Genomic DNA, 23,919 nt, shown 5'->3' with positions numbered 1-23,919 from the left:
GTAAAAGGGATTTAATTCCCTTACCGAAAAGGACCGACGAACGGACCCCTGAGATAAGCCAGGTAAAAGCGACTATCCAGTCGTTGACCTCCAAAAGGGCCAGACAGTCCGTTCGACCCGAAATCACACAGACTTAGGGAAAAACATTGTTACGACCTCCTTGCGGCCTATCCTTCCCACAGGTCAGGACGTAACACATAACATATGTAATATTTTATGAGAAATGTTACAGCAATATTCCAAAAATAACAATATTCAGTAATCATTAGTTCTTTCATTTACCGCTATGCGACGCGCGATGATCTAGCTATCTCGTATTTAAATTTCAGTCATGAGAATTATATAAAGCTTACAAAGAATGACTATTATATATATTAAGATTTAAAAAATGTCATAATTAATTTTTGTCAGTTTAATTTTTCTGATATATCTCAATAGAGAATTCAGATATTGAACTGATCGAAAACTTAGAAAGCGAATAAATAAATGTCCGAATGAGAGAAAATCGTTCATAATATTATAATATTTAGGCTGTAAAGTTTACTATTTTTATATAAATAAAATTTTCAATTTTAAAAAAAATTTTATAAAATAATTTTTTAAAAAATAATATAAAAGAATTTTATAAAATAAATTATTTAAATTTTATTATTTTATTATTTAATTAAATTGAATTAATTGTAAGTACTTTTGTCATATACGCATATACATATTTGCGCCTAACCTTTATATATTTGCATGTTATAACATTTATATAACAATTTGTTATAACATGTATATAACAATTTTATAACAGTTTTATACCGCGCTATATTTAGTGTTATATAGCTGTAATATATATGAGTAGGAAATTACTACTAACGTGTATAAAAGCTTGTACATTCGTGTTATATTGCGTGTTACATTTCGTTTTATTATGACAATATAACAGTTATATACTCGTGTTTGCTGGGTAATGTTTTATTTTTAGAAAACGAAAACTTCTTGGATAACATATGTATTAATTCTACGTGCACATTTAATATAGACGAAAATATGGATCTACCTGGATGGCCGTCGGAGTAGTGACAGGTGACTGTCTGTGCTCCGAGTTTTAGTGAGAAATGGAGGCGGAATAAAGTGAGTGCGGTGGAAAAAATGAGAGGAGGAGACGGCTTGGGAGCAGAGGATTAAGTGGCCGCGAAGTGGTAGAGGAGGATGGAATGGTGGAGGTGCATTGGCGGATGGAAAATTGGAGTATTGAAAGAGAAGGAAGGATAAGCACGGGATAAAGAGTGATGACGTGGAGAAAAAGGAGAAGCGTCGGTAAAAGGAGGATAAGGTAGAGAGTAGCAGTACGGAGAAAGGACGGTGATAGAGAGGGCGCTGGAACGAGCGGAGATCGACACGTGCAGGATCGATGGCGCTGTGGCAGCGGCAGTGTGGCGACACCATTGTACCTGATTGGCTGTGTAAAAATTCCCTATATTCCTTTCATAATATTATATATGCTATGTCCTCTCTCACTGAGAGTAGAGTGAGTATCGTTGTAAAAGAACCCAGACGTAATAAAAAGTTCTCAATATATTCTTTAGCTAAAGTCGATATTCTTGCTACTTACCTATCCAAATAGTGGCGGTAGCCACAACTGATGAACCCGAAAAAGAAAAACACGACGACTTCTGCACGTCAAGCAAGTATTACGCGCAAACATCAAAGTTTCGAGAACAGTCGACCGGCACATCCGTCATTACATCTTCGAAGATGACAGAACATTCACCGACACCGTCCAATTACCTCTCATATGCCGGATCAGACCGCAGCGATGGCACTCCCCGCGACAACATCCGGACCTCATAACATTCACTACGGCGGAGGCGGCGGAAACGGAGGCGATATCCTAGCAAACGAATTTCGCAAAGTACGCCTTCCCAGCTTTTGGCAGAAGAACCCACGTTTTTGGTTCGCCCAACTCGAAAGTGAGTTCACGTTTTATCGTATAACGTCAGACAACGTTAAATACAGCGCCATAGTAAGGCACCTCGACGAACAAACAATGCAGGCAGTGGCAGATGTCATCGAGAGACCCCCAGACACAGATAAGTACCAAAAACAAAAAAATACACTAATAGCCCGCTTCACAGACTCAGAGGAGAAACGTTTACGACTTCTTATAGCAGGAGTTGAGTTAGGCGAGAAACGCCCCTCCGAGATGCTACGTGAACTCAAACAGTTATCGGGCGGCTGTGTTACAGACAATATGCTACAAACGCTTTGGTTGCAGCGTCTACCATCGCGTGTGCAGAAAACCCTCGCTGTCGTCGAAGGTGTACCTCTCGAGAAGCTGGCAGAACTCGCAGACAAAGTTACAGACCGAAATAGCAACGCTACTAAAACTCATTCCAGCCAGCAAGTCCTAGCAGATCTAGTCAAAAAGGTTGAAGCTTTAACTGTTCGCCAACGGAAGAGCCGATCAAGATCTCGTCATCGCAACAAGAGTCATCAACGAAAGGACTCCAAGGATAAAATCGACTCGGACAAGGGTTTGTGCTTTTATCATAAACGCTTTGGCGCACAAGCACGCCGTTGCACCCGTCCCTGCACCGCCGAGAAAACATTAGCAATCTCGGAAAACTAACGCGACCGTCGCCTATACTGGCGGTCAACGACGGTCCCACCTCTCAAAGCCGCCTACTTGTTTTGGACAAAACCTCTGGCTTACGGTTCCTGGTGGATACAGGGGCAGATATTTCGCTGATTCGCTCCTAGTGGATATTAGGAATCGTCGCCTTATAGATAATATTACTCTGCTAAAAGCAAACGGTATTGTATCACAAGTTACTTCTGGATCGATTAATACCATCGTACCCAAGTCCAAATACCATAAACTCCTCGCCAAGTTTCCAGGTTTGACGAAGCCTTCTTTAGCCTCTGCTCGTAGTACGCACACCGTCGAACATCATATAATTATTGAAGGTCAACCTCCAGCGTTCCCAGCCAGATGTCTCTCTCCCGAAAAGCTCAAGGCAGCCAAGGCCGAATTTGCTTTCATGATGGAACAGGGTATCTGTAGACCATCTTCCATTCGCATCGCCTCTTCACATGGCACCGAAGAGAGAGACCAGTACATGGCGTCCATGTGGAGACTATAGGGCACTCAACGCGGTCACAGTTCCCGACCGCTACCCTTTGCCGCATATTCAAGACTTCACGACAGGACTACATGGTAAGAAATTCTTTTCAAAAATCGACTTAATCAGAGCCTTCCATCAGATTCCAATGGCTCCGGCGGACATTCCTAAGACAACCGTAATCACACCATTCGGCCTATACGAGTTTCTTACCATGCCCTTTGGACTGCGTAACGCGGCGCAGACGTTTCAACGCCACATGGACAATGCGCTGAGAAGACTTTCAACTTTACCTTTTGCTACTTGGACGACGCATTTTAGTCGCATCATCCAATGAACAGGAGCACCTACAACATCTTGATACCTTGTTTAAAAGGCTACAAGATTATGGGCTCACCGTCAACGTCTCCAAATGCGTTTTTGGCGTAGAGGAGATTTCCTTTTTAGGATACTCGGTTTCCAACAAGGGTATCATACCACACCCCGACCGAGCACAAACTATCCTGCAATACAAGAGACCAGAGACAATCAAGGATCTACAAAGGTTTCTTGGTATGGTAAATTATTACAGGCGTTGCCTCAGGAACGCAGCAGAAGACCAAGCTGTTTTGAACTCCTTTCTTAAGGACTATCACAAAAGAGATAAGCGTCCCATCAATTGGACTACAGACGCAGAAGAAGCATTTAACACGTGCAAATCTGCTCTCGCAAACGCAGCAATCCTGTCACATCCAGCGGAAGCGGCTCCACTAATCCTTTCCACAGACGCTTCGGACATCGCGATTGGCGCAGCACTTGACCAACAAATCAACGGTGAGATTTTTAAGCCTATCGCATTTTTTTCTAAAAAACTGAGTGACGTCCAAAAACGATATAGCGCGTATGACCGCGAACTCCTTGCGATCTACGCGGCAGTTAAGTATTTTAGACACCTCCTGGAGGGGCGACAAATCATTGTACTTACGGATCACAAGCCATTAATACATGCATTCCGACAGAAACTCGATAAAGCATCCCCTCGTCAAGCCCGTCAACTAGACCTGATCGGACAGTTCACGACAGATTTTCGTCACATATCCGGGGAGAAGAACACCATCGCAGACGCCCTTTCCAGAATTAATGCGGTCGAGATGCCCATCATTACATCAATGGAAAATCTGGCCGAAGCTCAGCTGGAAGATGACGAATTGAAGACCTTACTCGAAGGAAACACATCCCTGAAGCTGCGGAAGTTCATACTTTTCGGTACTGATCTAATGCTATATTGTGATTGTTCAACTGATACAATCCGTCCTTTTGTGCCAAAGACTCTTCGGCGGAAGATTTTCGAAGCCGTCCACAATCTCGCTCACCCAAGCGGAAGAACATCTAGTCGTCAAATTAGTCAAAAATTCGTCTGGCCACTGATGGACAAAGAGAACCGAGGCTGGTCTCGAACTTGTCTACCGTGCCAAGCAGCCAAAGTTCACAGGCACAATAAAAACCTACCAGAGAAACTACCATCTCCTGATCATCGTTTCGAACACATCCATATTGATCTCATCGGACCACTCCCGATATGCCAAAATTATCGCTACTGCCTAACAATGATAGATAGATTTTCCAGATGACCCGAGGCGATTCCACTAGCCAACGTTACTACTGACACAGTGGCAACGGCCTTCTACGCCAATTGGATTGCTCGCTTTGGCGCTCCACGCACCGTGGCGACTGATCAGGGTCCTCAGTTCGAGGCAGCTCTCTTCAAGGCCTTAACCAACATGGCGGGTTGCAACAGGACCAGAACCGCAGCCTATCACCCCGCATCCAACGGCCTCGTGGAGTGGTGGCATCGTACTCTAAAAACCGCCCTTACTTGCCACGGAGGACGACAATGGGTGGAATACCTTCCTACCGTCCTCTTAGGTCTTCGCACATCATACAAAGAAGACATTAAAGCGTCGGCTGCCGAACTACTATACGGTTCAACTCTTCGAGTCCCCGGTGAGTTGATACTGAAGATCCACCTACCGACCCGGAGATTTTTATCGAAAAGATTCGAATTCATATGCGTCAACTCCGCGCACAGCCTACTGCGCATCATATTAAACCTAGACCTTTCATACATAAAGACTTACAAACCTGCTCACATTTCGTCAGAGAAGATGCTGTAAAAAAACCTTTAGATGCACCATACAACGGTCCCTTCAAGGTTGTCGAGCGCATTTCCGATCGTCTATTTGCTATCGAAAATAATGGGCGAGTTACTAATATTTCTACAGAAAGGCTCAAACCAGCATACTCAACGAATCTTTTAGAGACTGAACAGCCACTAACTTCATCACCCTCTACTTCGGAGCACCAACCTGACCGGGTCTTAAGAACCTATCCCGGCCCGAAGACGAAGAAATACGTTCAAATCGCAACTACGTTGCTGGAGGGGGAATAATGTGGCGACACCGCTGTACCTGATTGGCTGTGTAAAAATTCCCTATATTCCTTTCATAGTATTATATATTCTATGTCCTCTCTCACTGAGAGTAGAGTGAGTATCGTTGTAAAAGAACCCAGACATAATAAAAAGTTCTCAATATATTCTTTAGCTAAAGTCGATATTCTTGCTACTTACCTATCCAAATAGTGGCGGTAGCCACAGCAGAGGAAGCGGAAACAGGTGTTTACGAAAGTGATTGCACACGTGTAGAAGGAGCGGAATGTACGCACAAGAGAGAGTGTGGCTCAGTTTGGTGTATTATTTTACTGATTCGGTGTTGGAGAAAGTGAAAGTCGGAAGATGGAATGGATGAAAGAGGGAGTGAGAGAGATAAAGGAGATGAGAGTGACAATGGAAAAGATGCTGAAGGTGATGGAGAGGAAGTCGGAGAGAGAGACTGTGGAGGAGGAGAGGAAAAGAAGATTGGAGAAAAGGCTAGAGAGACTGGAGATGATGGAGAGGTTATGGAGGAAGAACGTGGAAAGGGATGAGAGAATGGAAGAGGAAAGGAAGAAAGAGAGGAAGGAGTGTAAAAAGAATGAGTCGGAGAGCGGAGAGGACAGGAGGTGGAGGGAGGTAAGAGGAGAACAGATAAAAGAAGAGAACTTAGAGAAGAGGACGGAAGGGGGGAGGGAAGAAGAAGAATTGGAAGAGAGCGGACGGAAGATGACCGGCATGAAGCAGTGCAGCGGTGGAAAGAGGGGAGTGGAAGAAGAGGGGAGAGAGAGCAAAAGGCGGAGTGGAAGAGAAGAGACGGAGAAAGGGGGGAGCGGAGGAAGAGAGAAGAAAGGAGGCGCAGACGGGGAGAAGAGAGAAAAGAAGAGAGAAGAGGACAAGGAGGAAGGAGGAGAGAAGACGTCGGGCGAAAGTGAGAGAAGGGATGAGAGAGGGAGGAAAGAGAAAAGGGAAGGGAAAATGGAGAAAAGGAGAAAAGAGGGGGTAAGAGGAGAGGGACAGAAGGGGAAAGTAGGAGGAAAGAGCCAGGGATGGGAAAGGGAGGGAAGTAAGTGAAGAAAGAGGGGTGGATGGGGATTTGGAGGGAAGTAAGATGGAATGGTGATGGAAGATGACTGAAGAAAAGGAGGTTAGGAGAAGGGGAGAGGAGGAGAAAGGGTGAACGAGGTAAAGAGGGGGGGTAAAGGGAAGAAAGAAGGAAAAGAAGGGATGGAAGAAGATGGAAAGAAGGAATGGATAGGGGAGAAGTGGGAGGAGAGGGCGTCAGAAAGAAAGAAGAGGCTAGAGGGGTGAGAGAAAGAAAGAGGGGTGAGAGAGAAGAGAGAGGAGAGAGAGAGGAGAAGACTAAGGAGAAAGAATATAGTTTGGCGAGGGGTAGAGGGGGAGGATGCGGAGGAAAGAAGAACGACGATGGAATGGTTAATGACATGGGCATTAGGGAAAGAGGTGAAGGTGAGGGAAGTTAGAGAAAGGACGGGAGAAAGGGGGAAGAAAGTGCTGATAGCGGAATTGGAAGAGGAGGAGGATAGGGAAAGGCTGTTAGAAAAGAAGTGGGATTTTAGAAGAATGTGGAGAGTAGGCATAGATGAGGATTTGACAATGGAGGAGAGGAAAATAAGGTGGAAAATGTTAGAATGGTCGAGAGAGGAGGAAAGGAAAGGAAAAGCGGTAAGGGTATGGAATAGGAGGATAGAGATAGATGGGGAGGAATGGGGGTGGGTCAGCGAGGGGGAAGAATGGGTCAAAAGGTAAAGGAAGGGAGTTGGAAGGCGGGGAGGTAGAGAAGGATGGAGGGGTAGATCTAGGTAGGAGAGGTGAGGGAGGATAAAGAGGAAGGTGGCCTGGTGAGGAGGGGGAAGGAGAAAGGGAGAGGGAGGTTAGGTTAGATTATTGTGAGGTCTCCAAATGGCCAGATTAGAGGGATGAGAAATTTGTTGTAAAAGGGTGAGGGAGAGAGGAGAGGAGGATGGGAGAAGGAGGAGAAAACAGAGGCCGGGGAGACAAGAAGGAAGGAAAGAAGGGTGACGAAAGGAGAGGAGAGGAGGATGACGGCAAAAAGGGAAAATGGAAGATCTGACATGCATATTATGTTGTTCTACACGAAGTTTTGTAAATAGAGGACGATGATAGATGGGTAGCTGGGAGGGGTTTGGCGGTCCCCTGAAAACGCCCCGAAATTCCTTAGGGGCCGCGGAATAAATATAAAATATGGATCTACCTCTTTATCTTGTATGTAATATTTATTTTTTGTCCACTAAGAATATAAAGGCTCGTATTTGTAAATTTATTTCGTTGGAAATTAATTTCGTTGGAATCGACGCACCGACATCCGCATACGGCTTGAATAGTCTATCTATTACCGATTTATATTTGATATATATCGAGCCTTTATATTCTTAGTGTTTAATTTACGCCGGCTGAAAAAGGCGTTATTTACAAATTGTTATTTATCAAGGCAGAGAAAAATATAGAGTCGAAGGGTCTGAATAGCTCAGATGGTGAGAGCAGTCGCCCGGCAAGCGAAAGGTCTCGGGTTCGATTCCCGATTCAGCGACTTTCGGATCTATATTTTTCTCGCCTACATTTCTTTAGGGGGGACAGAGGGGATCTTTGGAATTAAAAATCTCGAATTGAGATTGTTCCTTAATAAAGTCTTGGCGGTGTACCAAGCAAAATTTGTGCCCCGTGCACAATTAATTAATTCCAACGAAAAATTAATTTTCGTTGGAATCGACGCACCGACATCCGCGTACGGCTCGAATAGCCTATCTATTACCGATTTTTATTTTTTATTCTTAAAATACGTGTTTTCGTACATTGTTATTGTATACATATATACGAGATACATATTTTTCTAATTGCTACATAACTAAACTAATAATATATATTTTGTGTTTATTTATTTTTATTTTACTTATATTTTTTGTTTGTTTTTTGTAATTAGACGAAAACCTCGAGTGGTTTAATTTAGAAGACTGTGTTAAGAAATTAAGTTTTAACAGTGCCGGTATGTACGAAATATATGTACATATTATATATACAAGAATGTTAAATATTTTATATTGTTGTGCCTCTCAGGGTACAACGGGATTTATAGGATACTGTGAGGGGTCCGTTCGTCTTAGGAGTTGGGAATCCGAGTGTCGAGGATGGTGAACAGAACACTTTGGTCACAAGAGAAGTAGATTATATGTAATTACTTGTCTTCTTCGGTTCGGAATACGGCCCCGAGGAGTTAATCAGGCGCGCTTATATTACCCGAAAGTAGGTTTTGTTTTTCGGTTAATGTGTCGCATGTATGCAATCGGTTTTGCATCGTCTGCGTTTTGCGATCTCGAATGTGTCGCGATGTCTTAACGCGTGTATGCAATCGGTTGCGTTTTCGATTTCGAGGCGCGCGCTATATCTTTCGAAATGCTGATTCTGCGTTCTCTTTTGTGGGTTTTTAGGTCGTAGTTGTGTCATAGTGTTTACGGTTGCAACACCCTTCCCCCGCGGAAAAAAGAAAACGGATCGAGTTTTCCTTTTCCCTATTCTTCACGTGGTAGGTTTTGTCTTCTATTTCTTCGGTACAATATTATAGCTATTATGCTTATAATAAGAATGGCTGTGCTACCTGATATTGGATATATAAATTGTTTTTTAAAAACGGGTTAACGCGGACGTTGTCTAGATCTTCTGTTAGATCTTGTAGTCTCGAGCTTAAATCTTTTAGTTCGGTAGGGTTCTGAATTATTTTCTTTAACTGTATTGTATTCAGGTTCGCTGATATTTCGATTTTTACCCTTGAGATATTATATTCCGGTAAGTACGCTTGGAGATATGTGCCGTCTATGGTTCCCGAAGTTTTTACAATCATGTCGGCTGTTACTAATTTACAAGTGTTGCCTAGTGTGATTCGTCCTGTCCCCGCGATGGTTGTCCCATATTTTTCATGGTGTTGGCAGTTTATGGTTATCGGCTGCTCGGTAAGTGTGGAGTACAACCATGAGTGCTGGTTAGTCAGTTCAATCCATATGGTATGATTGGAATGTATATATCATGTGTCGCATAACTTTTGCCCTGAGGAGTGTATGTGTATGCTTGAATTTCGCAGATCGCATTGTCGTTTATGTGATAGATGGGCCTATTTTGTTCGCATATATAGTGTTTGTCTACGTTAATACATTTTTCTAAATTACTTTGCGTTATTGTTAGATAATTTTGATTTTCGTTATCAATGGCTACTACCGGTTGGTTTATTTCTGCGAAGGTAAATAAATTCCCGTGGCTATAACTCGGTAGGGGGATAGCCTTCACTATGTTATATCTAGGATGCGAAATTAGTGGGAAGCGCAAAATAGTGTGTACGTATGGGTTATTAAAATATGCGCTAACTGTTACGAATTTTTCAATCGTGAGCCAATTGTCTTCGGAGTTTCCGAAGGGGAAGAATAGTCCTTGGGGCATTTGTGACGTGGCTTCCTTGAGACTTTCTATGATTTGATCTAACGGAATTAACCTCGGATGTATCTTTCCTGTTTTTACTGCCATTAAGTGTTCGATGACGTCTTCCGCGTCTCTCATCAAATCCGTTATTATGGCATTAATTATGGAGAAGTATTCGTGTATTTCTTCTCGTTGTACTTGACTTGCCATCTGTTTTTGGATTTTGGTGGTAAAATTGAGTAGTAGTTATTCGTTGTATTGTGTTGTTTTTTCCAGATTATCGATGTGGGCAATTGTTGTGTTTAAAATTTTTACTTGATTTTTCATCGTGTGATGCAGTGTTTGCTCTTGATTTTGTAAGAGGAGTAGTTGTTTCTTAATGACTTTTTCGTCATTAGCATCCATGGTTCCGAAGAGTTTTTGCTAGTGTCCCGATCCCGTCGAGTAGTCCTCTTCGTTTGTTTGTCGGTGTCCTGTATATGATGTTTACTCGTTTTAAGAGTTGTGTTAATTTATCATTCTCCGTTTCGATAATCGTTTTTTGGATTTGGCAGTTTTCTTTATTTTGTATCTTGTGTAGGAGGTGTCCGTGATCAATATAATTTTGTAAATCGTGGAATCTTTTATTTAAGGTTCCTAGGTCTATATTAATTATTAACTTCCAGTTGGATTCTACTTGATGTAGATAACCGATTTTTTCGAAGTATATCCCTGGCTCTCGATTAAATTGTTCTATCTCGTATTCCTCTTCTAGGTCTTTTCTTGCGGTAGTAGGCTGCATCTTCCATGCCATTAGCGCTCTGGAATGGAAATAGATGTGCCGAAATTTTTCTTTCTTAATGTTCTATGAACGCTTTTAAACGGTTCGCATGTGTATTTATTATCTTTCGTCCTACTTTAATATTATAATTGACATCGGAGATTTTGTCGATGATTGTATATGGTTCGGTCCATAATGCATCGAGTTTTTTGGATCGGCCCCAGCGGACGGTTTCGTTGTGTAATAGTACTTTTTCTCCTACCTTGAACGTGGTATTCTTCGACTTTTTGTCGTAGTTATCCTTTGCTTTCACCTTTTCGTTTTTTAAGTGTTCCTTTGCGAGTTGCTGGGCGGCGCGTAATTTGTCTTTCAATTCTTGCGCGTAGTCATCGTATGTATATGTCGGCTACGGGGGTTGCGATAATGCCGTAGGTAGGGTCGCTTGATGCCCGTAAAGTAGTTCGAACGGCGTGAACCCCGTGGCTGTATGCGGTGTGGTGTTATATGCAAACATCGCGTATGATGTCCATTCATCCCAGTCTATTTGTTCAGCATTAATGTAGTGGCGAAGGTATTCTGCTAAGGTACGGTGTGATCGTTTCAAGGCTCCGTTGCTTTCTGGATGGTATGCAGTTGTCTGAGTTTTCTCAATTTTTAGTAATTTACAGACGTCCTTGAACATTTCGCTAAGGAAGTTTGTACCCTGGTCGGTTAAGACCTTTTCTGGGATACCATGTTCGAAAATAATTTTTGTTACGAATTCCCTTGCAATTGTTGCGGCTTCTTGGTTAGTTATCAGAATCGCTTTACTAAATTTCGTTAGATTATCTTGGAAGGTAAGTACATATTTATTTCCATTACCAGAGATCGTTAGGGGTCCTACGATGTCTAAAGCGCATTTTTCGAATGGTTTGCTTGCGGTGTCTGTTATTACCAGCGGTGCTTTGTTTTTTCGCGAAAGTTTATTTTTTTGGCAGAGTTCACATTTTGCTACATAATTTTCTACGTCCTTAGTCAGTCCTTTCCAGTTGTGTAGTAACCGGATTCTGTTAATGGTGCGTTCTGTCCCTTGATGTCCTCCTAGGGGTGCCTCGTGATACTCATATAGTATGCGGCGTTTCTCCTCTTCCGTGTATTTCCGCTCTGTTTTTGTGTCATTAATTTCTTCTTCATCGATTTTATTAATTTCACCTACGTGTCGGCTGAGTGCGTCGGCGTTTTTATTAGCTTTGCCTGCCTTGTGTACAATCTCGTAATCGAATTCTTCAAGTTTTAATCGCCAACGCATCAATCGCGATCCAGGATCCGTTACATTAAATAACCATACTAATGGTTTGTGATCGGTGATAATTTTGAATTTCGTACCATACAGATAAGGCCTGAAATGTTTTACTGCCTATACTATGGCTAGTAGTTCCTTTTCAGTAGTATTATAGTTATGTTCCGCCCGTGACAAAATTCTGCTTGCGTAAGCAATCGGGCGGTCTTGTCCTACCGGGCCTTGCGACAGTATGGCTCCGATGGCGTAATCTGAGGCATCCGTTGTTACGAGGAATTCCTGGTCGAATTCCGGATATTTTAGTATGGGTGCGGTAGTTAATTTATTTTTTAACGTGTCAAATGCGTTTTGCTGTTCGCCGTTCCACTCAAATTTTTCTTCCTTTTTTGTTAATTTTGTCAACGGTTTAGCAATTTTTGAGAAATTTTCTATAAATTTTCTATAGTAACCTGCTAAACCTATGAACGCTTGGATTTCCTTAGCTTTGGTGGGAGTGGGGAATTTTTGTACGGCGTTTATTTTGGAAGGATCAGGCATGATCCCTTTTTCTGTAACGATGTGCCCTAAATATATTACTTCCTTTCTAAGGAACTCGCATTTGTCTGGTTGGAGTTTTAAGTTGTGTTTACGTAATCTGTAGAGAACCTCGGCGAGTCGCATGTGGTGGTCCTCTAGGCTGTTACCGTATATTACTATATCGTCCAAGTATACGAGACATTTGATCCCTTGTAGTCCCGTCAGCACGGAGTTCATTAACCGTTGGAATGTAGCTGGCGCGTTCGTTAACCCGAATGGCATTCGATTGAACTCGTAATGTCCATACGGTGTGGAAAATGCAGTCTTGCATTAATCGGGCTCGGCCATGGGTATCTGATGATAGCCCGACGCTAGATCCAAGGTGGTGAAGTGCTTTGCATTTCCCAGTTGGTCTAGTATATCCGTTATGTTTGGTATTGGAAAAGAATCGCCTATAGTTAAATTATTAAGTTTCCGGAAATCTACAACTATGCGTAATTTTCGGTTTCCTTCCGCATCCGCTTTTTTGGGGACCACAAGTAAAGGCGCATTCCATTGGCTGTTACTAAGTCGGATTAACTTGTCCTTCAACATGCCCTCTATTTGTTTATTTATCTCTTTTTTGTGTTTCTCCGGCAATCGGTATGGGCGTACATTTACAGGTGCACTGTCAGCTCGGAGCGCGATTTCGTGTGACGTAGTAGGAGTACAAGTCAGCGCGTCTCCTTTAAGGTAAAACACGTCACCGAATTCTTCACAGATTTGAAGCAATGTTTTTACTTCTTCTTGATTGAGATGTTGTAGTCAGAGTAAATTTTTTATTTGCTCTCTGCGGGAGAGTGTAGGCGCTTCCTGCGGGGGCGGGACATTATATCTTCGAGCCACCGTATTCGTAATTTCCTCGACGTTTACCCATGGAGTTGACATTTTAATGTATTTTTCGGTTGTATTTATAACGCTAATCGGGCATGAAAATTCTTCTGGTTCTACGAGACAGTGTCCGATAAATACTCCGGGCAGCATTTCCTCGGCGCGTACCACGCCTACCTTATTCGAGTCGGTGGTGGCTCGGACGATTGTTTCGCTTCGCGGCTTCAGCATTAGCGCGCGGTACGGGCGTAATTTTAATATTGTCTCTGCTAGTTGTAGCTGTTTTTTGTCGTAATCACACGTTATCTTGTGCTTTTGCAAGAAATCTACTCCCAAGATTCCTTCGTAGTCGATGGGGAAATCGTCCTTCACGATGTAGATAGGATACCGTATTTTTCGGTCCTTCAAGGTTATTGTGGCCTTAATTTTTCCTATGGTCTGGATCTGGTGTCCCGTTACTCCGGTCAATGCCATTTTCTCTTCGTAGATCATGGGTTCCCCTTTTAGATTTCTTAATTTAATTAAGGTCACGGTTGCGCCGGTGTCGAAGAGTAAATTTAACCTTCCCTTCATTGCCTCTTGTATGGGCAGAGTCACTAGATCTAGACCTGTAGTAGTGGGTGGTTGTGTGATTACTTGCGATATTTGATACTCGGCCGCGGGTCTCGGCCGTTTCGTGTTTTCCTCGTCTTATTCATCCTCCGGTGTTGTATGTTTCTTTCGCTGTCCACTAGTGTTAGAATGGCCTTGGGCGCTCTTATTTCCGTTTGTCTTTGTCCGCGTATTTCCCGGGCGTCCGTGCAGACTCCAACATTCGTTACGACCGTGACCTGATTTTTTGCAGTAGGTGCAATGTTTCTCAACAGCGTTGATTTTCCCCTGTAATTTTGGCAAGGAGAATCTGTTGGCGTATCTGCTCGTGCGGCAGTCTCGTCCGAGGTGTCCTGTCTTCCCGCATTTGTGATACTGTATAGTTTTATTGATGTGTCCTGCGTGTGAAGCAGTCTGGTCGGTCCGGGGTCGTAGTGTCTGCTCTGTCGGTCCCATCACTTTCTCTTCCGCGCTGGCTTGTGCGATGGCGTCTTGTAGCGTCGTGCGATGCTGTGCTTGTACCATCAGCTGAATGTTTTCCTGGAGGCCTATCTGGAAGTTCTGCAGGGCTTGTTGTTGAAGAGTATCGAGTATAATGCGCTTGCGCTCGCTGCCGAAAGCCTGCCCTTCGATCATGGATTCGTACAGTTCCATGGCTAAATTATCGACGCGTAGTCCGTATTCCCGGGCGCTTTCGCCGGGTTTTTGCTTCAGGGTGTCGAATTCCACTTGAAGATGGGTAGTGCTCCTCTTGCTTAGATAGCAGATTTCCAGTTCCCTTTTAAGTTGGGCGAAGTTGTTTATGTCGCGTATTTCAAAGTCGAGCATAGCCTTCCCCTTTAACTTGGTGCAGAGTATCGCTTCTATTAGCGTCTTTTCGTCTACCGGGTTAATATTTTTTATAGCGTAGGAGCTGGCGCTTAGAATTTTTTAAGTCTGGCTTGGGAGGTTCCGTCGAACTCAGGTATCATGTACCGCGCTTCTTTCAGCCGTAAGAAACCATGCAGATGTGCGGTTTGCCTGCGCACATTGCTCACGGTTCGTCCATATGAGATTTCGGCATAGGGGTTTTCGTGTATTATTCGCGTTCTATTTAAGTCTTCCCGATTAGTACGTAGATCCTGCATCTGGTCGCGGAGGTGTCTCATTTCCTCTTGCATTTCTCGGAAGCTCTGCAAAACCTCGACTAATACCGCGTTGCTCGGATCTTCGCTAGAACGTCCGGCATCCTCGTAATGGGCGGCGGCGCCATGCCTAGTCTGCGTTCGCATACGCTCGATTTCTCTATCTATGTCGCTGGACGGGATCGTGGGGTGTGTCATAGTGTTTCCGTCAGGTATCTCAAAAATACTACTATCGTACGACACGGGGGAGTAGTTTCGTCTTACCGAAACGCGATCAACCGTTGTTCGATCGATATTGCTCGGTCCTGCTTCGTTATTATTATGCGGCGAGGACTGGTTGTCTGTTACGCCTTGGGTTTCGGGTTCGCGAGCTTCCGGTTCGCGCGGATTTACGCCTGGGTATTCGGATTCGAGATTCTTTCGTACGCTATCGCGAATATCGCGGGCCGCTTCTTCTACTACTTGCACGGGTGTTACGAAGCCGAATCTATTTGCTAATTTCGCCGGTGCGCTTAAAAAACGGGGTCGTTGAAACGTGATCTTCTTTTTTGACGGTGCCCACATTCAGGCTATGTTATTATACACTATGCTGACTTACAGTATAACGATGGTACGCATTCTTCTTTCGCTCGCTCGTTGTTCCCGCACGGTCAGCTGTTGGTCGGCGCCGGAGAGTCTTCTGTCGCACTCCGCGGCGTTCCCGAATTACTGGGGTCGTTTTCTTGCGCTGTTTTGTGGTTGCGTACTCCTGTCCTGGTCCGCTGGAGCTTCTCTCGGTTTTCTGTTTGAGGTCCTCGAGCACTGACGATGTTGGCAGATCCGTACTTGGCCGGGGCCCACTTCCCCGTTAGAGCCTCGGCTCGTAGGTGGTAAGGGATGGCGGCGACCCGGAATTCAAACGCCCAGTGGCGTGGCACCGTTAGGAGAGGACACTGCACGGCGCTTTGGCGCTTGTCCTCCCGCCATGCAGTCTGCGGCCTCGGCCGCTGGGGTTCTGTGCCGTGTCTCTGGGGGGGGTGTTTTTCGGGGTCTTTCCCGGGGGATGTCCCCCCGGGGTCTCGGGGTGGGATTTTCGGCGGCGGGGACCGCAGGGGGAGGGGACCAGCCGTGACTACCCGAGGGGCTTTGCCCGGAGGGTTTACCCGAGGGGCATTGCCCGGAGGGAGTCACGGCGGTCAGTCGCCGGGGCCGCTCGGACGTTTCCGAAGCGGGCCCGGCGACGAGAGTAGAGCCCCAGGGTGCTGGTTGGGGGTCTCCAGGCTGGGTAGCCTGGGTCCTCGTCCCAGCGTCCCTGGGGCTGCCGTTCCCGGGCAACTCGGACATATTCCGAGCTTGGGCTGAGACGGCGGTGTAGACCACGCGTGGTTACCCAAGGGGCTTTGCCCGGAGGGGTTACCCAAGGGGCATTGCCCGGAGGGTGCCACGCGGGTCTGCCGCTGGGGCTACTCGGACGTTTCCGAGGCGGGGCCCAGCGGCGAGTGTTTGTACTCCTGGCCGGTCGGGACCATTTCCCCTTCCGAACCGGCCGGTCAGGAGAAGGTGTGTCCCATCCACCGGACGTGATTACCGGTGGGGGGACGGCTGGTTGCCACGGCGTGTAGGGCAGGGCCGGGGAGCGGCGACCCTGTCCGAAGCGTCCGTGGGGCCCCCCGGGTGGCGCCACCCGCTGCGGTACCCCCCGTTGTCGGAGGCGGGGGTCCCCAGAAACCCCATGAGGGAGTCAAACCCCTCATGGGGGAGTAAGGGGCTCGGGGTGCGGTATCCTCCGGCCAATGACGTATGTCCCCTCCCCGGGGAAACTTGGAGCCCGGCCTTGGGGTGTGGCCGGTCATGTTTCGGGGCACCCCTTGGCCGGTGGGGGTATACCCTGGGGGACGGAGCCGCAGCGGGATAGTGGGAAGAAACAAAATGAAAGTACAAAAGCAGAAAACAAATAAGAAGAACTCTAGCTCAGATGAGCCTTTTTTTTTTACGCTGTGGAAACCATCATGGTACCCTCGCCCTCCGGGTAGAGGACGAGGGTTATGTGGGACTCCTTGTTCCCCTTGGCCGGTCCACTGGTGGATCGGTCAGGGGGCCCAAGACCTACCGCACTAAAACCACAGCGTGTGCCTGCGCTGGCGCTTACGGTGATGGCGGGGAACCAGCAATTGCATCACTTCCCGCCATCATCTGGCCCTATCTGTCCCGGGAGAGCATCTTCCCCGAGAGGAAGATACTCTCCCCCGTCATTGTGCAGATCCTACTCGGTTGCGACGCAGAGGGGCACAACCTCCACGCCGCGCCCTCCCAAAAAGTTTGGGGGGCGGGGTCATGAGGTGTTCGAGTTTTCCCGTTCGAACCGCCACCCCCCGCCACCGGAACGAGGCCCCCTCTCTCTCCCAAGAGGGAAAAGAGATTCGGCCAGCGCACCGGGAGCCCTACTTCTGGGAATTCTGTCCGGCATGGGCAGAGGAGCTCCCCAGAAGGGGGGGGAAACCCGTCCGCAGACAGTGGTGCCCTCTCACCGGCGCTCTAAGGCACCGGTGAGAGGGCCCCCGTCTGCCGCGTCCCTACCCGGGGAGGACCACGTGCAATGGGGCTCCTAGTGAGCCCCGGTGTGGTCCCCCCTGCCCCCGGGCCACGGTTCCCACCCTATCGGGATTCGACCATCGACCCGGGTAGGGACCCTCCACTGGGGGAGGAACTCGGCATGGGCGGGGGCAGACGCCGCCCGACTCCCGACCGCAGAGCTTACGTCGTGCGGCCGCCAGCCGGGCGGCACCCGCCCCCGCCCTTCTCCTTGGACTGCTCCACGCTAACGTGCCACCTCCTCTACAACCGGGCGAGGGGGGGCACCGCGCCCCTCGCCCAACCTCCCGTCTTCTACTCCGCCCCCTCCGGGGGGTGTCTTCTTCTCCTGCGACGGGGGGGTCCGCCTCCGCGTCCCCGCCTCAGCGGGCCGCCCCCGCCACCTCCCCATCTACCACGGGCACCTTCTCTCCCTCGCGCCCTCCCGGCCACTGACCCCCCGGGCCCGACCCGGGCTGGCCACCACCGCGGCGATTTCATCGCCCAGGCAGCCAGGAGGGGTCGTCCCTCTCCCCCCGGGATTCAGGGCTGAGAGGGAGTCTCCCCCTTCTTCCCCGCCTCTCCCGCTCTCTTTCGGCCTCCTCCTTCTGCGTCATAACTTTGAAGCAGAAGGAGGAGACCGCCTCCCACGCTTCCTCGCTCCCGACCATCTTAGCAGCGATGGTCGGGAGCGCCAGATCCTCCCCGATAATTTGGACGAGGACACGGCGCTCCTCTGCCCACGCCGGACAGAATTCCAGCGTGTGCTGCGCCGTGTCCCTGTCCCCGTCACAATGATAGCACTGCGTGGTGCGCTCTTTCCTTATCTTACACAGATACTCGCCGAAACAACCATGTCCGGCGAATATCTGTGTAAGGTGGTACGACATCCGTCCGTGAGGCCTATCCACCCACCCACTCTTTCATTATAGGCCTCACGGCCCCCCCCGTTATCCGCCACCTTGTCGTGGTGGGGGGGCTCACCCTTCGCAAGGGGATAGCTTTGCGAGGGGTGCTAAGAGCGGATAGTGCCTCATATCATGAGGCACACTTGCCCCCGGTCTCTGGGGGCTCCCCCTAGTTTCCGGGGGTTCCTCCTTGACTGCGGGAGTCTTCCCGCAGTCTTGGGGGACGGGGCCCACTTCCCCGTAAGAGCCTTGGCTCGTAGGTGGTAAGGGATGGCGACCCGGAATTCAAACGCCCGGTGGCATGGCACCGTTAGGAGAGGGCATTGCACGGCGCTTCGGCGCTTGCCCTCCCGCCATGCTTTTGCGGCTTTGACCGCGGGGCTTTCTGTTCCGTGTCCCCGGGAGGGGGGGTGTTCTCAGGATTTCTCCTGGGAGTGCTCCCGCCGGGTTTCGGGATGGGTTTCTTTGCGGCTGGGGCCGCGGGGGGGGGAGACCAGCCGTGACTACTCGAGGGGCTTTGCCCGGAGGGTTTACCCGAGGGGCATCGTCCGGAGGGTGTCACGGCGGTCGGTTGCCGGGGCCGCTCGGACATTTCCGAGGCGGGGCCCGGCGACACGTAGGGCCCCGGGGTGCTGGTTGAGGGTCTCCAGGCTGGGTAGCCTGGGTCCCCGTCCCAGCGTCCCTGGGGTTAGCCGTGCCCGGGCCACTCGGACGTATTCCGAGCTCGGGCCGGGCGCGGCGCGGAAGGTCACGCGTGGTCACCCGAGGGGCTTTGCCCGGAGAGGTTACCCAAGGGGCATGGCCCGGAGGGTGCCACGCGGACCTGCCGCCGAGGCCGCTCGGACATATCCCGAAGCGGGGCTCGGCGGAGAGAGCATGTACTCCTGGCCGGTCGGGACCGTTTCCCTTTCCGAACCGGCCGGTCAGGAGAGGTGTCGTCCCCCCGCTGGCAGGTGATGTCACCGGCGGGGGGACGTGCTGGTCGCCATGGCGTGTAGGGCGGGGCCGGGGAGCGGCGACCCCGTCCAAAGCGTCCGTGGGGCCCCCCGAGTGGCGTCACCTGCGGAGGTGCCCCCGTTGTCGGAGGCGGGGGACCCCCGAAACCCCATGGGGGAGTCAAACCCCTCATGGGGGAGTAAGGGGCTCGGAGTCCTGTGCCGGGGGTGTGGTATCCCCCCCGGCCCGCGGCATAAGCCGGCCCCCCGGGTGTCCCCGGGGCACCGGTTTGGGAGTCGATTCCGGGGGCACGATTCCGGTCATGTTTCGGGTCGTGTTTCTGGGTCGTCCCCTGGTCGGTGGGAGATACGCCGGCCGATCGAGCCTCCGCAGGGAGTGGGAATAAAATGAGCTGCAATAACATAACCAATAACTTAAGTACTAAGGGGGAGGAGGAGACCAAAGGTTCCAGACCGGGGCCGCGGTCTTCTAAGGTCGCTGTAAAGGCGATGAAATTTGTGAGGGAACCGAGAGTGGTCTTCCGGAGAGAGGAAGCTGTACCACGCAAGGAGCCCACGGAGGCGGAAACTCGACAAGAGATGTCTAAGACCGAGAAGGAGGGAGTATCGATGGAGGTCATCGCCCAGATCCCTCTACCAGAGGACGATACGTACGACTCCGATTGGGGGAAGGAACCCCTCCCCAAAAGGAGGAAACGACGGCGCCCCGTTACCACCGGAGAGCATGAGAAAAAAAAGGTCAGAGAGTCTGAGCAGCTCGCTGAGAAAGAGCGCAGGGAGGAGGCAGAGATGCTCGACCCTGCCACGCCATTGAGTGAAAACCAGGCGTGGCAGAGGTTTGAGCAGAAGACTGCCGAATTCAACGACGAGGTTTCGCAGGCGCAGACGCTTGATGTCGCTGCGAGGGGATTGGAGTGCGTTACCGTATTAAAGGAATGCGCGATAAAAAGCAAGAGACTAAAAGGTAACGTGCAAAAAGAAATATCGGATGCGGCCTGTTACCTGCAGGCCGCCATAGCCGCTCTGGCCGCGACAAGTTCGTCGCAGGCCACAGTGATCAATAATCCAGAGGGGGAGAGCGAAATAAAGACTCTACAGAATGAAAATAGGATACTCATGTCAGAGATACTCCAATTGAAGAACGAAGTTCAACGTCTCAAAAAAGGGGAAGGCAAAGCCAAAGGGAAGAAATCCCGAACTGCGCCCCCAAAGGCTATAAATGAGGGGGTGAACCCTTACGTGGTAAGGGAGGATATTACCTCCTCATCCGCCACAGCAAGAAAGGAAATAGAGGTGGACGCCGCAATGGATGTGGACATCGCTATGGATGTCCCAACACCAGCGGCGCCACCGGTCAACAGACCCCCTGTAAAGGGAGCTGTCAAGAAATTAGAGGATTATCCTCCTGGCATAGGGCAGGAGGATATGAGCGCATACGATGAGTTGACCGCGCGTATTCAGGGGCTGCTCGACATGAGGGAAAAGCTTAAGAAGGGAGCCAAGGGCTCGCCTTCAAAACCTCCCCCGAGCAGAGCAGTCCCCTACGACGCCGACCTGCAGTACGCCGTGCCGCCGAAGGGACCGGTCCCTGCCAAGGACGGCGCCGGGAAGAAAGGAAAGAGAAAGGGTAACTCCCAAAAGGGTGGAAACCCTCTGGGAGACCCAGGAAAGGATGGGCCGAAGCCAATAATGGCGAAGGCCCAAACAAGGGGTCCCTCCCCTAACAATCCTCCCCCGCTCCCGCGACATTCGGATGCCCAGGATTCCGCCTGGGTGAAGATCGTTGGGAGGAAGGAAGCGAGGAAGAGTCGGGCGCCGGTACCAGCGCCCGCTAAGCCCTCCTCCAAGAGCAGTAGCGGGATCAAGAAGTCTCCCCCCCTCTCGGTTAAAGAGAAGGCCGAGGGAAAGGCTGCCCCAGGCGCTACTGTGAGGAGGTCCGGGAGGAACCCCAGGACGGCGGCGGTGACTATTCACTGCCCGGAAGGCTCATACGGCGAGACAATTGCCCTTGCCCGCCAAAAGGTGAGCCTAGAGGAGCTGGGCAATAAAGACGTTAAGGCTCGCCAAGCAGCCACCGGGGCCATCCTATATGAGATCCCAGGTGAAAATAAGGGGGAAAAGGCAGATCTCTTCGCGGAGAGGCTGAGACAAGCGCTAGACGGAAAAGAAGGAGTCCGGGTGACCCGCCCTTGTAAGAAGGGCGATATCAGAATACACGGACTCGACGACTCAGCTACCGTCGAGGAAGTGAAGCAGGCGGTAACTAAGATTGGAGAGTGCCAGGCCTCCGAAATCAAAACGGGCCAGATCCGTTTCAACAAGGGGGCCATGGGCACCCTCTGGTTACAGTGCCCAGTCGCGGCCACGGTCAAGGTGGCCGCGGCGGGTAAAGTAAATGTGGGATGGGTGGTGGCCAGGGTAGAGCCACTCAAAGCGCGCCCTCTCCAGTGCTTCCGGTCAATGGGAAGAGGGCACGTCAAAGAGCAATGCAGCAGCCCGGTTGATCGAACTGGCTGCTGCTATAACTGCGGCTCCCTTGGCCACAAGGCCATAGAATGCAAAAATAAGACGCACTGCGTCTTATGCGCAGAGGCCGGCTTGCCGGCCAACCATCGCGCCGGCGGCGAGAGCTGCCGCGCAAAGAAGGGTGGAAGGGCCGCCAAGAAGGGCGGCAGACAGATAGAGAAGAAGGGAGGAGCTAAGGGGGGTCTCGGGGATGGCGTAGCCTCCCCCGAGCCTTCCCAAGGCAAGCAAGGAGAGGAGAAAGGAGGGGCCAAGGGGGGCTCCGGGGATGGCCTTGCCTCCCCCGGGCTCGCCCAAGGCCAAGTTAAGGAGGCGCCCAAACTCCAACGTAGACGTAGAGAAAGGGGCGCCTCCAAACAGGTGAAGATAGGAGGAGACGCGCCTCCAGCTCAAACCAATGAGCTTATGGAGGTGACCATGGAGGAGGTCTAAGCGTTGCCAATTATGGCGAAGCAAATAGGCCTCCTCCAGGCAAATCTGAACCACTGTGCCAGGGACCAGGATCTTTTCTTACATACCCTGGCGCAGTGGAAATGCGGAATAGGGATCGCGGCCGAGCCGTATCGTGTCCCAGCCGATAATCCGTGCTGGACCACGAACGATAGCGGCTCGGTCGCGATCACGTGGAGACAGGAGACAGGCTCCCCTCCGTGCACCAAGATCGGAGGGGGGCGAGGGTATACAGGCGTGGAGTGGGGCCCACTGTGGGTAATCGGGTGTTATATCCCCCCAGTATAGACCCTGCCACGTTCGGGGATATCCTCGACGAGATCTCGCTCGTCGTGTTGAGGAGACTCCCCGAACCAATTGTGGTCGCCGGCGACTTCAATGCCCATTCGGCGCATTGGGGTTCCTGGCGAACGAACCGCAAAGGCAGGGTTTTGGATGATTGGGCAGCGGTTCTCGGATTCTGTATCATAAATCAGGGGTCGAGTAGCACCTTGGTCAGGCCGCAGGGGGAGTCCATTGTTGATTTAATATGGGCGTCTCCCTCTGCGGCAGACAGGATTAGGGACTGGCGAGTGATGCAAGAAGAGACCCTCTTCGACCATCTATACATCCGGATAAGGGTCGACATCACCCGCCGGGGGGTGCTGAACCGCGCCCAAGGGGGGGACCTACCCAAAAGGTGGGCCCTAGCCAAGTTGGATTCTGACAGGTTGGTGGCAGCCATGCTCTCTGCCACCTAGCCCGGTGCAGAAGCACCGCAAGGGATAGAGGACCAGGTGGCATGGCTCGGGGAAACCATGAGGGATGCTTGTGACATCTCCATGCCCCGAGCCAAGCCGAGGCCGCAGAGAGCGGCGTACTGGTGGACGGAGGAGATTGCGGACTTGAGACGCACCTCCGTCCAGGCCAGACGCCGCTTCAAGAGGATGAGAAGAAGAGGCCTCGGCGACGACGGCGAGGGCGTGGCTGAGGCGCTCGAGCGTTACAGATCAGCTCGTAACGCTCTGAGCGCTGCCATCAGAGCGTCAAAGGCAAGGTCCTGGGACGAACAGCTCCAGGGCCTCAATGCGGACCCTTGGGGGCGTCCATATAGGGCAGTAATGAAGAAACTGCGAAGATGGACGCCCCCCGTGACGGAGGCGCTGGACACCGAAGTATTGGAAAATATACTATCGACCCTCTTCCCACAATGCGACAGGGTTCGTGAACTACATGTAAGGAAACCCGTCGCGTGGGAGGAGGAATACGAGGTGTCCAGCGCCGAGCTGGCCGGGATTGCCAAGAAGCTCAGAGCCCGGGGCAATAAGGCCCCGGGGCCTGATTGCATTCCCGGTAGGGTCTGGCTATATGCCATGACGCACCTGTCGGAACCAATGAGAAGGCTGTATACCGACTGTCTCAGGGAAGGAGAGTTCCCCCAGTCTGG

General features: G+C 50.0%; 2 protein-coding genes across 2 annotated transcripts; both read left to right on the top strand.

Moving 5' to 3' along the window:
- The first annotated feature begins 4,870 nt into the window (after positions 1-4,870).
- Positions 4,871-5,538, top strand: LOC145945140 (uncharacterized). The gene is made up of 2 exons (XM_083053966.1): positions 4,871-5,093; positions 5,222-5,538. Exons 1-2 carry the CDS (start codon positions 4,871-4,873, stop codon positions 5,536-5,538), a joined length of 540 nt encoding a protein of 179 aa, XP_082910092.1.
- Positions 5,539-22,487: 16,949 nt separating this feature from the next.
- Positions 22,488-23,233, top strand: LOC145945139 (uncharacterized). The gene is made up of 2 exons (XM_083053964.1): positions 22,488-22,720; positions 22,777-23,233. The coding sequence occupies exons 1-2, from the start codon at positions 22,488-22,490 to the stop codon at positions 23,231-23,233; spliced, it is 690 nt and encodes a 229-aa protein (XP_082910090.1).
- The last annotated feature ends 686 nt before the right edge of the window (positions 23,234-23,919 follow it).

Source organism: Prenolepis imparis, unplaced genomic scaffold, assembly GCF_030444845.1.
Source record: "Prenolepis imparis isolate NDT839.2.m4 unplaced genomic scaffold, iyPreImpa1.0 SCAF_14, whole genome shotgun sequence".
Taxonomy (NCBI): Eukaryota; Metazoa; Arthropoda; class Insecta; order Hymenoptera; family Formicidae; genus Prenolepis; species Prenolepis imparis.
This window is presented reverse-complemented; position numbering and strand designations above follow the sequence as displayed.

Excerpts from the sequence above, each read along its gene's own strand:
- LOC145945140 (XM_083053966.1), top strand. The coding sequence starts at position 4,871 with ATGGCGGGTTGCAACAGGACCAGAACCGCAGCCTATCACCCCGCATCC. Across the intron at positions 5,094-5,221 it reads TTCAACTCTTCGAGTCCCCG|ACTTACAAACCTGCTCACAT; the intron begins GTGAGTTGATAC and ends TCATACATAAAG.
- LOC145945139 (XM_083053964.1), top strand. The coding sequence starts at position 22,488 with ATGGCGAAGCAAATAGGCCTCCTCCAGGCAAATCTGAACCACTGTGCC. Across the intron at positions 22,721-22,776 it reads AAGATCGGAGGGGGGCGAGG|TATAGACCCTGCCACGTTCG; the intron begins GTATACAGGCGT and ends ATATCCCCCCAG.